The sequence below is a fragment of the Ranitomeya imitator genome, chromosome 5 (genome assembly GCF_032444005.1).
Source record: "Ranitomeya imitator isolate aRanImi1 chromosome 5, aRanImi1.pri, whole genome shotgun sequence".
Lineage (NCBI taxonomy): Eukaryota > Metazoa > Chordata > Amphibia > Anura > Dendrobatidae > Ranitomeya > Ranitomeya imitator.
The window spans coordinates 263,751,465-263,767,672 of NC_091286.1; the positions used below are offsets into that span (position 1 = coordinate 263,751,465).

The 16,208-nt window shown below is 44.1% G+C and overlaps 1 protein-coding gene across 1 annotated transcript in view; it reads right to left on the reverse strand.

Annotated features, from left to right (window-relative positions):
• Positions 1-16,208, reverse strand: part of HSF2 (heat shock transcription factor 2) — a 77,618-nt gene that overhangs the window by 51,675 nt on the left and 9,735 nt on the right. The window contains exon 4 of the mRNA XM_069726135.1: positions 909-1,033. Within this exon, the coding sequence (XP_069582236.1) occupies positions 909-1,033 (125 nt within the window). The remainder of the gene's footprint in view (positions 1-908; positions 1,034-16,208) is intronic.

Sequence of the window (16,208 nt, forward strand, 5' to 3'; positions counted from 1 at the left end):
CACTGTCACCTGAATTTGGAGGGAACAATCTTCAGCCACGGAGGCGGGGTTTTTGGGTGTTTGATTCACCCTTTCCTTACCCGCTGGCTGCATGCTGGCTGCAATATTGGATTGAAGTTCATTCTCTGTCCTCCATAGTACACACCTGCGCAAGGCAATCTTGCTTTGTGCAGGCGTGTACTATCGAGGACAGAGAATGAACTTCAATCCAATATTGCAGCCAGCATGCAGCCAGCGGGTAAGGAAAGGGTGAATCAAACACCCAAAAACCCCGCCTCCATGGCTGAAGATTGTTCCCTCCAAATTCAGGTGACAGTGTCCCTTTAAAGGGCTTGTCCACTTCCAGGAAAGTGGTCCAAAACGCTGTAAAATACCTAAAACAGAGCAGGCACTTACACTATTGCTGTTCCGGTCCCAGTGTTTTGCCTGCAGCAATGAAATCATGCTGAAGCCAATCATCACCACATGCCGCACAACTATACAATAATTACACTGAAATTACCCCTTTAAGAGTATGACAGCTGGGAAGAGACAGCAGTAGATGAACATATGTTAACACCAAGATTCAGTGACATTGGGATGACCGAGGCCTAGGACTGACTACTGGCAGCGAGATTACAGGTATGTCATTTATCAGTTTGACATCAGCTTAAGATCAGAGAACAAAACATTAACCCCTTCCCAGAAATGGACGGGTAGTTATGTCTGATGGATGACACGGGCTAAGGAGTTGTGCCCATGCCGTCCGCAACCAGCTGCAATACACCACCAGGCTCCTGCTGCATGTGCCCAGACAAAACACTGATCTTAGCACTTTAACCCCTCGAGTTCCACTGTGAATAGTGACAGCAGCAAGTGAGGAGTTAGACAATGGGTTTACGAAGTCTTTACCGTCTATAGCAGATTACCTTTTCAGGGTGAATAATCGGGAATCAATAGTGTCTTGTTTGACTTGAACTTTAGCTGCGCTGTTCAGGATTTTGGATATATCTTCCTGTCTCACCTTTGCCTCTTCAGGTCGTGCAGAGGATACCTAGCAAAATACAAAACACCCAGATATGACTCTATACATAATATTGGAGAAGAAAAGTAATGTCCTTGTATAACACACAGTACATATGCAATCATATGCAATATCTGCAGTGCTAGACTATGAGAACACTCAGCCATTCATTATCCAGGGATGATTGGTTGTGCTACTGCAGGCTCCAATACCTGGAGGCACCGATAATGCACATCGATCTAAGGGGTTACAATCACTTTAAAAGCTTACATGGTGCTCTTTAATATCCAATCACTTCAATGCTAGGTACAGCACAAGCAATCAGATGATCGCATTCTCAAGTCCCCTAAGGGAACTATTAAATACACTTTTACAAATATGAAAAAAAAAAAAAATACAATTTCCCATAGAATCTTATGAGAAACAACTGTCATTTCCCATCTCAGTAATGGGAATCTCAGTATTCAGGGAAAACAGAATTTACCTGTGTATTGAGGATTTTGAGAAGGAATGATCAGTCCCGGTGGAGTATGGAGTGTATTTCCATAATAAAATATATCACAAAGTTTTCACATGTACTATTGAATTATGAAAATAAATAGTCAGTTACTCTTTAACCCCTTAGTGACGGAGCCAAATTTTTTAAGTCTGACCAGTGTCACTTTATGTGGCAATAACTCTGGAACGCTTTGACAAATCCCAGTGATTTTGAGACTGTTTTTTCGTGGCACATTATACTTTATGATGATGATAAATTTAGGTCGATATGTTTTGCGTTTATTTATAAAAAATATCAGAAATTTGAGAAAATTTTAAAAAATTAGAAATTTTCAAACTTTGAATGATTATCCCTTTAATCCAGATAGTCATACCACAGCAAACCATTAATAAATAACATTTCCCACATGTCAGCTTTACATCAGCACCATTTGTAAAATGTTATTTTATTTTGTTAGCATTTTAGGAGGTTTAAAAGTGTAGCAGTAACTTTTCATTTTTTCAAGGAAATTTACAAAATTTATTTTTTTAGGGACCTATCCATGTTTGAAGTGTTTTTAGAGGTCCAATATATTGTGAACCCCCCTCCTCCCCCCCCCAAAAAAAAAAAAAAAAAAAAAACAGAACCCCCTGACATATTGAAAACTGCTGTTGGGTAGTTTATTAACCCTTCAGGTGATTTTCAGGAATTAATGCAAAGTGGCATGACTGAAATGAAAATGTGTATTGTCACCACCTAAATGCTGCTAACTTCTGAGGAGGTTACAACAGCCGGAGGACTCTAAGGCTAGGTTCCCACTGCGTTAATGGGACCGTGCTAACGGACAGCGTTGCACGGCGAAATTAACGCCGTGCAACGCGTCTGTTAGCGCGCCCATTAACAGCAATGGGGACGCGCATCACTAGCGCGTGCCATTTTCGGCACGCGCTAGCGATGTGCCGGTGTTTTGTGGCGCGCCGTGGAGGCTGCTTGCAGCGTCCGAGGCGCGCCCGCGGTCCGTTCCCTGCTCTCGCAGATCGGAGATCTGCGAGAGCGGGGACGTTTAACGCGACCCCTTTACAACACATTGCGTTAGTGCAATCCGCTAGCGCTAGGCGCTAAACGGATTGCACTAACGCAATCTGAACCTAGCCTAAGGCCACTATTTGGCCATGAATTGCCATCGCAAACATCAGGACCACACAATCATGATCTGAGGGCACCAATTGGGATAAAGAGGAAGCCTCCCCAATCTGTTAACCATTTATATGATATAGTCATTATTGACAGCAGCATCTAAGGGGTGAAACAGATTTGGACAGTGCCAAACTGATCGTGGCTGATGCAGCAAGTTCTCAGCTATAGTGTACAGCTGCCGGATTGTCACCTGTATGGGGATACGATTCTGTTATATCGCAGGTCAGTTAAAAGGTGTATAGGCGGTCATTAACCCCTTCCCGACCTGTGACACAGCGTATGCGTCATGAAAGTCAGTGCCAATCCGACCTGTGATGCATATGCTGTATCACAATGATCGCGTCCCTGCAGGCCGGGTGAAAGGGTTAACTCCAATTTCACCCGATCTGCAGGGACAGGGGGAGTGGTAGTACAGCCCAGGGGGGGTGGCTTCACCCCCCCCCCCTTCCCGTGGCTACGATCGCTCTGATTGGCTGTTGAAAGTGAAACTGCCAATCAGAGCGATTTGTAATATTTCACCTATTAAAACTGGTGAAATATTACTATCCAGCCATGGACGATGCTGCAATATCATGGGCCATGGCTGGAAACACTGGTCTGCCCCCCCCCCCACCGATCACCCCCCTCCCCCCCCCCAGTCCTCCGATCAGTCCTGTAGACCGCTCAGCTCCCCCCCCCCCCCCCCCCCGTGCTCCAATCCAACCCCCCGTGCTCCAATCCACCCCCCCGTGCTCCAATCCACCCCATCATACTTACCGAGCCTCTCAGGGTCCGTCAGTCTTCTTCTTGGGCAACCCAAAATCTTCCAAAATGGCGGGCGCATGCGCAGTGCACCCACCGAATCTGCCGGCGGGCAGATTCGTTCCAATGTGCATTTTGATCACTGTGATAAAACCTATCACAGTGATCAAAATAAAAAAAAAATAGTAAATGACCCCCCCCTTTGTCACCCCCATAGGTAGGGACAATAATAAAATGAAGACTTTTTTTTTTCTTTTTCCCACTGAGATTGGGGTTAGAACTAGGGTTAGGGTTTCGGTATGTGCACACGTATTCTGGTCCTCTGCGGATTTTTCCGCAACGGATTTGATAAATCCGCAGTGCTAAACCGCTGCGGATTTATAGCGGTTTTTCTGCGCATTTCACTGCAGTTTTAAAACTGCAATTTTCTATTGGAGCAGTTGTAAAATCGCTACGGAATCCGCAGAAAGTAGTGACATGTACAGCGATTGAAATGTAAACTCATGGGAAACTGCTGCGGATCCGCAGCGTTTTCCGCAGCGTGTGCACATACCTTTAGAATTAGGCTATATGCACACGGTGCGGATTTGGCTGCGGATTCGCAGCAGTGTTCCATCAGGTTTACAGTACCATGTAAACATATGGAAAACCAAATCCGCTGTGCCCATGCTGTGGAAAATACCGCGCGGAAACGCTGCGTTGTATTTTCCGCAGCATGTCAATTCTTTGTGCGGATTCTGCAGCGTTTTACACCTGTTCCTCAATAGGAATCCGCAGGTGAAATCCGCAAAAAAAAAAAACACTGGAAATCCGCAGGTAAAACGCAGTGCCTTTTACCCGCGGATTTTTAAAAAATGGTGCTGAAAAATCTCACACGAATCCGCAACGTGGGCACATAGCCTTAGGGTTAGGGTTGGAATTAGGGTTGTGGTTAAGGTTAGGGGTGTGTTGGGGTTAGGGTTGTGATTAGGGTTATGGCTACAGTTGGGATTAGGGTTAGGGGTGTGCTGGAGGTAGAATTAAGGGGTTTCCACTGTTTAGGCACATCAGGGGTCTCCAAACGCAGCATGGCGCCACCATTGATTCCAGCCAATCTTGTATTCAAGAAGTCAAATGGTGCTCCCTCACTTCCGAGCCCCGACGTGTGCCCAAACAGTGGTTTACCCCCACATATGGGGTACCAGTATACTCAGGACAAACTGTGCAACAATTACTGGGGTCCAATTTCTCCTGTTACCCTTGTGAAAATAAAAAATTGCTTGCTAAAACATTTTTGAGGAAAGAAAAATGATTTTTTATTTTCACGGCTCTGCGTTGTAAACGTCTGTGAAGCACTTGGGGGTTCAAAGTGCTCACCACATATCTAGATAAGTTCCTTGGGGGGTCTAGTTTCCAAAATGGGGTCACTTGTGGGGAGTTTCTACTGTTTAGGCACACTAGGGGCTCTGCAAACGCAACGTGACTCCCGCAGACCATTCCATCAAAGTCTGCATTTCAAAAGTCACTACTTCCCTTCTGAGCCCCAACGTGTACCCAAACAGTGGTTTACCCCCACACATGGGATATCGGCGCACTCAGGAGAAACTGGACAACAACTTTTGGGGTCCAATTTCTCCTGTAACCCTTGGGAAAATAAAAAATCCTAGGCTAAAAAATTATTTGAGGAAAGAAAACGTATTTATTATTTTCACGGCTCTGCGTTATAAACTTCTGTGAAGCACTTGGGGGTTCACAGTGCTCACCACATATCTAGATAAGGTCCTTTCGGGGTCTAGTTTCCAAAATGGGGTCACTTGTGGGGGAGCTCCAATGTTTAGGCACAATGTTTAGTCTCCAAATGCGACATGGTGTCCGCTAACAATTGAAGCTAATTTTCCATTCAAAAAGTCAAATGGCGCGCCTTCCCTTCCGAGCCCTGCCGTGTGCCCAAACAGTGGTTTACCCCCACATATGAGGTATCGGCGTACTCGGGAGAAATTGCCCAACAAATTTTAGGATCCATTTTATCCTATTTCCCATGTGAAACTGAAAAAATTGAGGCGAAAAGAAATGTTTTGTGAAAAAAAAGTACTTTTTCATTTTTACGGATCAATTTGTGAAGCACTTGGGGGTTCAAAGTGCTCACTATGCATCTAGATAAGTTCCTTGGGGTGTCTAGTTTCCAAAATGGTGTCACTTGTGGGGGCTCTCCAAACGTGACATGGTGTCCGCTAAACAGTGCAGCCAATTTTTCATTCAAAAAGTCAAATGGCGCTCCTTCCCTTCCAAGCCCTGCGGTGCGCCCAAACAGTGGTTTACCCCCACATATGAGGTATCAGCGTACTCAGGACAAATTGGACAACAACTTTCGTGGTTCAGTTTCTCCTTTTACCATTGGGAAAATAAAAAAATTGTTGCTGAAAGATCATTTTTGTGACTAAAAAGTTAAATGTTCATTTTTTCCTTCCATGTTGATTCTGCTGCTGTGAAGCACCTGAAGGGTTAATAAACTTCTTGAATGTGGTTTTGTGCACCTTGAGGGGTGCAGTTTTTAGAATGGTGTCACTTTTGGGTATTTTCAGCCATATAGACCCCTCAAACTGACTTCAAATGTGAGGTGGTCCCTAAAAAAAATGGTTTTGTAAATTTCGTTGTAAAAATGAGAAATCGCTGGTCAAATTTTAACCCTTATAACTTCCTAGTAAAAAAAAAATTTTGCTTCCAAAATTGTGCTGATGTAAAGTAGACGTGTAGGAAATTTTATTAACTATTTTGTGTCATAATTCTCTGGTTTAACAAAATAAAAATTCGCAATTTTCAAAATTTTCGCCAAATTTCCATTTTTATCACAAATAAACGCAGAATTTATTGACCTAAATTTACAACTAACATGAAGCCCAATATGTCACGAAAAAACAATCTCAGAACCGCTAGGATCCGTTGAAGCGTTCCTGAGTTATTACCTCATAAAGGGACACTGGTCAGAATTGCAAAAAACGGCCAGGTCATTAAGGTCAAAATAGGCTGGGTCATGAAAGGGTTAAAAGGGGTTGTCCACCACTTGGACAATTACTTCTTAACTAGATGGCAGCCCGATTCTAAAGAATCGGGAGTCTAGAATCCATATATACTTGAAATTCGGCAGGAGCTTGAAGAGCAACGTCACTGGGCCTGCCTCCACGCAGTAGAAACTTGCTGTGAGGTAAAAATTCAAAAATCACACCAAAATGGCGGGCGGAGTGTGTCACAGTACGGCACGTTTCTGATTGGTCGCTCGCAGCAGGCGGCAACCAATCAGACACTGGACACTGTTGACGTCACTTATCTCCGGACATTAGCTCCGGACATTAGCAGGAAGTAGTATTCTAGGCAATTATATATTAGATCCCTTGGTATCTAACCCTGAAAAATCACACCTATACCTGGAGCTGGAACTGGTCCTCAAGAATTGCTCAAAGATGTTATCTCACGCAATCACTGCAGCTAATCAGCACTGACTTCACTTTATTCTTCTTTAGGCTACTTTCACACTAGCGTTAACTGCAATCCGTCACAATGCGTCGTTTTGCAGAAAAAACGCATCCTGCAAAAGTGCTTGCAGGATGCGTTTTTTCCCCATAGACTTGTATTGACGACGCATTGCGACGGATTGCCACACGTCGCATCCGTCGTGCGACGGATGCGTCGTGCTTTGGCGGACCGTCGGCACAAAAAAACGCTACATGTAACGTTTTTTGCTGCCGATGGACCGCTTTTTCCGACCGCGCATGCGCGGCCGGAACTCCTCCCCCACTTCCCCGCACCTCACAATGGGGCAGCGGATGCGATGAAAATCTGCACCCGTTGTGCGGCGCTTACAACGCTAGCGTCGGTAACCTCGGCCCGACACTAGTGTGAAAGAAGCCTTAGAGGAATAGAGTCGTCTGGAGGAAGTGAGAGCAACTGCAGCTCTCACTTCCTCTGTATGTTAATTACATTTATAGGAAGGAAGAGTGAGACCAGCAGTTATTGGCTGCAGGGATTGAAAATGTCGAGCCCTGGAATAGCACTGGAGGTAAGTTTAGCTGTTATTTTACTGTAGGGAAACATGGACTCAGAAGCAGTTGCCTGAGTAGTGGACAACCCCTTTAAGGCTGAATTAGGCCTAATCCTTTCTAAATGTTTTTACACTCCAACCGCTTTTGTAATTCGCATTATTACACAACGCCCTACACTTTCCCCTATCTAATATCTAAATGTGTTTTAGTTTTTTTTCACTGCACTCCCTGTGACATATTGTTTGAGAGGAGTATAAAGCAGGACATCACAGGAAGCTGGGGCTGCACTCACTCCTCGCAGCATTCATCACCCCTCCAGGAACAGGATGTCATCAAGGGGCAGCACAGCACTTACTACAGCTTTTGCATGGTCACCCTCTGGAGATGTCCTGATCCTGAGTGATAGATATTGTGGGAGAGGCAAGGGCAGTACTTGCTGTCAGCTTCAATTTAAGCCACATCTTCTAATATTGAAACAAGTTGTCAGGGGGCAGAGATAGAAGCATTGAGTGACACCAGCCCTTTCTCACACCTTCTGTCACTGGGCTCAAACGAATCATGGGGGAGGGAAGGGGGAATGCTGTTGTCACTCACTGCTTCTATCATTGCCCCCTGATGACATCCTGTTCCAGGTGGGACTATAAACACTGCAGAGAATAGAGTGCAGCCCCTGTGACTCCTTGTTTGCAATTCCTCTCAAAGAAAACAAGGAAAGTTTAAACAGAAAAAAAAAAAAACAAGTTTAGGGAATAGCTAGCTTGGGACAAGTGTAAGGGTACCGTCACACTATACGATTTACCTACGATCACGACCAGCGATATGACCTGGCCGTGATCGTAGGTAAATCGTATTGTGGTCGCTGGGGAGCTGTCACACAGACAGCTCTCCAGCGACCAACGATGCCGAGGTCCCTGGGTAACCAGGGTAAACATCGGGTAACTAAGCGCAGGACCGCGCTTAGTTAACCGATGTTTACCCTGGTTACAAGCGTTAAACTAAAAAAAAACAAACAGCACATACTTACATTCTGGTGTCCGTCAGGTCCCTTGCAGTCTGCTTCCCGCACTCAGTGACTGCCGGCCGTAAAGTGAAAGTGAAAGCACAGCCGCTGTGCTCTGCTTTCACTTTACGGCCGGCAGTCACAGTGCGGGAAGCAGAGACGGCAAGGGACCTGACGGACACCAGAATGTAAGTATGTGCTGTTTTTTTTTTTTTAGTTTAACGCTTGTAACCAGGGTAAACATCGGGTAACTAAGCGCGGTCCTGCACTTAGTTACCCGATGTTTACCCTGGTTACAAGCGAACGCATCGCTGGATCGCATCGCTAGATCGGTGTCACACACACCGATCTAGCGATGACAGCGGGAGATCCAGCGATGAAAGAAAGTTCCATACGATCTGCTACGACGTACGATTCTCAGCAGGATCCCTGATCGCTGCTGCGTGTCAGACACAGCGATATCGTAACGATATCGCTGGAACGTCACGAATCGTACCGTCGTAGCGATCGAAATGTTATAGTGTGACGGTACCCTTAGGTAATGTGCAATAAAGCTAATTAATAAAAACTAAAGAAAATAGTTTCAAATAAGGTTTATTAAAAAAAAAAAAAAACAAGAAAACCAACAAAAATAACCTTACATCCTAATGATATTGCAGATAAAATTATACTTTTGTTACTTTAAAGCCATGAAACATCCACAATCAAAATATCTGAGCCTCCTGGTGATCCGAATTGAGGCGTGTCTGGACATCATACATGAGGAGTATCTTTCCTCACTAACTGGTATCATTATGACATAATATGTAATACCAGTCTTTAACCCCTTCATGACACAGCCTATTTTGACCTTAATGACCTGGCCGTTTTTTGCAATTCTGACCAGTGTCCCTTTATGAGGTAATAACTCAGGAACGCTTCAATGGATCCTAGCGGTTCTGAGATTGTTTTCTCGTGACATATTGGGCTTCATGTTAGTGGTAAATTTAGGTCACTAAATTCTGCGTTTATTTGTGATAAAAACGGAAATTTGGCGAAAATTTTGAAAATTTCGCAATTTTCACATTTTGAATTTTTATTCTGTTAAACCAGAGAGTTATGCGACACAAAATAGTTAATAAATAACATTTCCCACATGTCTACTTTACATCAGCACAATTTTGGAAACAAAATTTTTTTTTGCTAGGAAGTTATAAGGGTTAAAATTTGACCAGCGATTTCTCATTTTTACAACGAAATTTACAAAACCATTTTTTTAGGGACCACCTCACATTTGAAGTCAGTTTGAGGGGTCTATATGGCTGAAAATACCCAAAGGTGACACCATTCTAAAAACTGCACCCCTCAAGGTGCACAAAACCACATTCAAGAAGTTTATTAACCCTTCAGGTGCTTCACAGCAGCAGAAGCAACATGGAAGGAAAAAATGAACATTTAGGCCATGTTCACACAGTGCGTTTTTTACTGCGGAACCGCCGCGATTTTGCCGCTGCGGCTACGCAGCTGTTTTCCATGCAGGGTACAGTACACTGTACCCTATGGAAAACAGGAACCACTGTGCACATGATGCGGGAATCGGGAAAAAAAGCCGCGCTGAATAGCCGCGGTAAAAAAGAAGTACCATGTCACTTCTTTTTTCGGAGCCGCAGCGGTTCTGCACCCATAGACCTCCATTGTGAGGTCAAACCCGCAGTAAAACCCGCAGATCAAAAATATATCTGCGGGTTTTATTGCGGCTTGTGGTGCCGAACCGCTGCAGCAGGAAGTGCGGGGAAGCGGGCGGAAGTGCGGCTGCCCCGATCCCACCCCCCCATGCTCCGATGCCCCCCTCCCGTGTTCCGATGCCCCCTCCTCCCCCCCCGTGTCCTAATCTCCCCCCCTTATACTTACCCGGCCTCCCGGTGTCCGGCCGGCCGTCTTCTCCCTGGGCGCCGCAATCTTGCAAAATGGCGGGCGCATGCGCAGTGCGCCCGCCGAATCTGCCGGCCGGCAGATTCGTTTCAAAGTGAGTTTTGATCACTGAGATATAACCTCTCTCAGTGATCAAAATAAAAAAAATAGTAAATTACACCCCCCCCCCCTTTGTCACCCCCATAGGTAGGGACAATAAAAAAATTAAGAATTTTTTTTTTTTTTTTTTTCCCACTAAGGTTAGAATAGGGTTAGGGGTAGGGTTAGGGGTAGGGTTAGGGGTAGGGTTAGGGGTAGGGTTAGGGGTAGGGCTAGGGGTAGGGCTAGGGGTAGGGTATTTTCAGCCATTTTAACCCTAAAAAACTTCCTAGAAAACACACAGACTCTGCATAGAAAACTGCATAAAAAAAACGCATAAAAAAAACGCACCAAAAAAAGGACCTGCGTTTTCTGCAAAGAGCTGCGGTTTGTAGTCCTGAAAAAAAGGATGGAAATCAGGAACGTGTGAACATACCCTTAACTTTTTAGTCACAAAAATGATCTTTTAGCAACAATTTTTTTTATTTTCCCAATGGTAAAAGGAGAAACTGAACCACGAAAGTTGTTGTCCAATTTGTCCTGAGTACGCCGATACCTCATATGTGGGGGTAAACCACTGTTTGGGCGCACGGCAGGGCTTGGAAGGGAAGGAGCGCCATTTGACTTTTTGAATGAAAAATTGGCTGCACTGTTTAGCGGACACCATGTCACGTTTGGAAAGCCCCTGTGTGCCTAAAAATTGGAGCTCCCCCACAAGTGACCCCATTTTGGAAACTGGACCCCCCAAGGAACTTATCTAGATGCATATTGAGCACTTTAAACCCCCAGGTGCTTCACAGAAGTTTATAACGCAGAGCCATGAAAATAAAAAATAATTTTTCTTTCCTCAAAAATGATTTTTTAGCCTGGCATTTCCTATTTTGCAAAGGGTAATAGGAGAAATTGGACCACAAATGTTGTTGTCCAGTTTGTCCTGAGTACGCAGATACCCCATATGTGGGGGTAAACCACTGTTTGGGCGCACGGCAGGGCTCAGAAGGGAAGGCACGCCATTTGGCTTTTTAAATGGAAAATTAGCTCCAATCACTTGCGGACACCATGTCGCGTTTGGAGAGCCCCTGTGTGCATAAACATTGGAGATCCCCCACAGATGACCCCATTTTGGAAACTAGACCCCCAAAGGAACTAATCTAGATGTGTGGTGAGCACTTTGAACCCTCAAGTGATTCACAGAAGTTTATAACGCAGAGCCATGAAAATAAAAAAATAAAAATTTCTTTTTTCAAAAATGATTTTTTAGCCCGCAATTTTTTATTTTCCCAAGGGTTACAGGAGAAATCGGACCCCAAAAGTTGTTGTCCAGTTTCTCCTGAGTACGCTGATACCCCATGTGTGGTGGTAAACCACTGTTTGGGCACACGTCGGGGCTCAGAAGGGAAGTAGTGACTTTTGAAATGCAGACTTTGATGGAATGGTCTGCGGACGTCACGTTGCGTTTGCAGAGCCCATGGTGTGCCTAAACAGTAGAAACCCCCCACAAGTGACCCCATTTTGTAAACTAGACCCCCCAAGGAACTTATCTAGATATGTGGTGAGCACTTTGAACCCCCAAGTGCTTCACAGACGTTTACAACGCAGAGCCGTGAAAATAAAAAATCATTTTTCTTTCCTCAAAAATGATGTTGTAGCAAGCAATTTTTTATTTTCTCAAGGGTAACAGGAGAAATTGGACCCCAATAATTGTTGCGCAGTTTGTCTTGAGTATGCTGGTACCCCATATGTGGGGGTAAACCACAGTTTGGGCGCACGTCGGGGCTCGGAAGTGAGGGAGCACCATTTGACTTTTTGAATACAAGATTGGCTGGAATCAATGGTGGCGCCATGTTGCGTTTGGAGACCCCCTGATGTGCCTAAACAGTGGAAACCCCTCAATTCTAACTCCAACACACCCCTAACCCTTATCCCAACTGTAGCCATAACCCTAATCACAACCCTAACCCCAACACACCCCTAACCACAACCCTAATTCCAACCCAACCCTAAGGCTATGTGCCCACGTTGCGGATTCGTGTGAGATTTTTCAGTACCATTTTTGAAAAATCCGCGGGTAAAAGGCACTGCGTTTTACCTGCGGATTTACCGTGGATTGCCAGTGTTTTTTGTGCGGATTTCACCTGTGGATTCCTATTGAGGAACAGGTGTAAAACGCTGCGGAATCCGCACAAAGAATTGACATGCTGCGGAAAATACAACGCAGCGTTTCCGCGCGGTATTTTCCACACCATGGGCACAGCGGATTTGGTTTTCCATATGTTTACATGGTACTGTAAACCTGATGGAAAACTGCTGCGGATCCGCAGCCAAATCCGCACCGTGTGCACATAGCCTAATTCTAAAGGTATGTGCACACGCTGCGGAAAACACTGCGGTTTCCCATGAGTTTACAGTTCAATGTAAACCTATGGGAAACAAAAATCGCTGTACACATGCTGCAGAAAAACTGCACGGAAACGCAGCGGTTTACATTCCGCAGCATGTCACTTTCTGCGGATTCCCCAGCGGTTTTACAACTGCTCCAATAGAAAATCGCAGTTGTAAAACCGCAGTGAAATGCGCAGAAAAACCGCGGTAAATCCGCGATAAATCCACAGCGGTTTAGCACTGCGGATTTATCAAATCCGCTGCGGAAAAATCCGCAGAGGACCAGAATACATGTGCACATACCGTACCCTAACCCTAGTTCTAACTCCAACCTTAGTGGAAAATAAAAAATTTATTTTATTATTGTCCCTACCTATGGGGGTGACAAAGGGGGAGGGGGGGGGGTCATTTACTGTTTTTTTTTTTATTTTGATCACTGTGATCAAAATTCACATTGGAACGAATGTGCCGGCCGGCAGATTAGGCGGGCGCACTTTTGGAAGATGGCGGCGCCCAGGAAAGAAGACGGACGGTCCCCAGGAGGCTCGGTAAGTCTGATGGCGTTGGAAGGGGTAGGGGGAGGGGGGGGGGGAATATCGTAGTTACTTACCGATAACGGTATTTCTCTGAACCCATGACGGCACTAACGAGAGAGAGGGATCCGCCCTCAGGGACAGGAAACCCACAGGTTAAAAAGGCGGGACCTCTCCTCCACCTCAGTTGGTTTACAGAGCCTTGCAGGGAATTCCTGCTGTAACTTAATTGGTTATTTTTACACAACAAAATATAACTGTATAACTTATATAAGCTCATATATATATATATATATATATATATATATATATATATATATATATATATATATATATATATATATATATATATATATATATATATATATATATACACACACACACATATATATATATATATATATATATATATATATATATATATATATGTATATATGTATGTATGTATGTATGTATGTATATATATATGTATGTATATGTATATATATATATATATATATATATATATATATATATATATATATATATATATATATATATATATATATATATATATATATATATATATATATATATACACACACACTTTTTTTTTTTTTTCTTTTTTTTTTTTTATGCACACCTCGTGACTTAATTTATAAGTAGTGTGGACACCCATACGTGAAGGGAGGGAATATACAGGTGCCGTCATGGGTTCAGAGAAATACCGTTATCGGTAAGTAACTACGATATTCTCTTACCCCATGACGGCACTAACGAGAGAATTTCAAAGAATGAAAATTTTAGGGTGGGACTACTGCCTCAAGAACTCTCCTACCAAAAGTTAAGTCTGAGGGAGAAGATAGATTAAGCTGATAGTGCTTGAAGAATGTAGAGAGGGAAGACCAAGTGGCTGCTCTACATATTTGATCTATTGATGCTCCACCACGTTCAGCCCAAGAGGTTGCCACCGACCTGGTTGAATGAGCCTTAATTGTGTCCGGAGCTTGTTCTCCGGAAGAGGTATATGACATCTTGATGGCATCTCTTACCCACCTCGCCAACGTGGCTTTCGATGCCTTGTGACCCTTATTTGGTCCCTGAAAGCAGACAAACAGAGCCCTCCCTTTCCTACACTCCCTTGTGGCTGATAGATAGTGTGTTAGACATCTCTTTACATCTAGAGTGTGTAGAGCCTCCTCTTTTTTGTTTTTTGGATTGGGGCAAAAAGATGGTAACGCTATCTCTTGAGATCTGTGGAATTTTGACGCCACTTTGGGAAGGTAAGAAGGGTCAGTTTTGAGGATTACGCTGTCATCTAATATTTGTGTTAGAGGTGGGTAGGCTGATAAGGCCTGCAGATCACTAATCCTGCGAGCTGAGGTTAGGGCCACCAATAAACAGGTTTTCCAAGATATTATTTTTAGTGAAGCCTGAGATAAAGGTTCGAACGGCGCTTTAGTTAGTGCTGAAAGGACTAAGTTCAGGTCCCAGGGAGGAGCGGTGAGATGTATAACTGGTCTGGACCTAGTAGATGCTCTAATAAATCTTTTTACCCAGTGATTCCCCGCCAAATCCTGGTTGTAAAGGGCACCCAATGCTGCAATCTGAACCTTCAGAGTGTTTGTTGCTAGGCCTTTCTCTAAACCTTTTTTGAAGAAATTCTAAGATTTCCTGAATTGGCATCTGATTTGATAGGATAACTCCTGACGTGGAGAGGAACTTTTTCCAGACTTTGCCGTAACATAGTAACATAGTTAGTAAGGCCGAAAAAAGACATTTGTCCATCCAGTTCAGCCTATATTCCATCATAATAAATCCCCAGATCTACGTCCTTCTACAGAACCTAATAATTGTATGATACAATATTGTTCTGCTCCAGGAAGACATCCAGGCCTCTCTTGAACCCCTCGACCGAGTTCGCCATCACCACCTCCTCAGGCAAGCAATTCCAGATTCTCACTGCCCTAACAGTAAAGAATCCTCTTCTATGTTGGTGGAAAAACCTTCTCTCCTCCAGACGCAAAGAATGCCCCCTTGTGCCCGTCACCTTCCTTGGTATAAACAGATCCTCAGCGAGATATTTGTATTGTCCCCTTATATACTTATACATGGTTATTAGATCGCCCCTCAGTCGTCTTTTTTCTAGACTAAATAATCCTAATTTCGCTAATCTATCTGGGTATTGTAGTTCTCCCATCCCCTTTATTAATTTTGTTGCCCTCCTTTGTACTCTCTCTAGTTCCATTATATCCTTCCTGAGCACCGGTGCCCAAAACTGGACACAGTACTCCATGTGCGGTCTAACTAGGGATTTGTACAGAGGCAGTATAATGCCGTAGGCTCTGGTAGTTATAGGTTTTCTACTGGCCAGCAGGGTAGAAATTAGATTTGAAGAAAACCCCCTTTTTGTTAATAGTTCCCTTTCAAAAGCCAGGCCGTCATGTGCAAACTTTTTGAGGGTGATTCACTGGCCCTTGATGCAGAAGGTCTGGGATATCTGGGAGTACCCATGGATCCGCTATGGACATTAGGCGTAGCCATGGGAACCATACTCTTTTAGGCAAGAACGGAGCTATCAGTATCACTTTGGCTCTGTCTTCCCTGATTTTCTTCAAGACTAAGGGAATTAGAGCTATCGGAGGAAACACATAATCTAGATGGAATTTCCATGGAATTAACAACGCGTCTATAGCCACTGGACTCCCCCGAGGATCTATCGAGCAGAAGGCCTCCGTTTTCCGATTTTGATTGTTTGCAAACAGATCTATATCCGGGGCCCCCCAAAGATCCACTATGCGTTTGAATATACTTGTATTTAACTCCCATTCCCCCTGTTTTAATTGGGTTCTGCTTAGAAAATCTGCAGTTTGATTTTCTGACCCTTTTA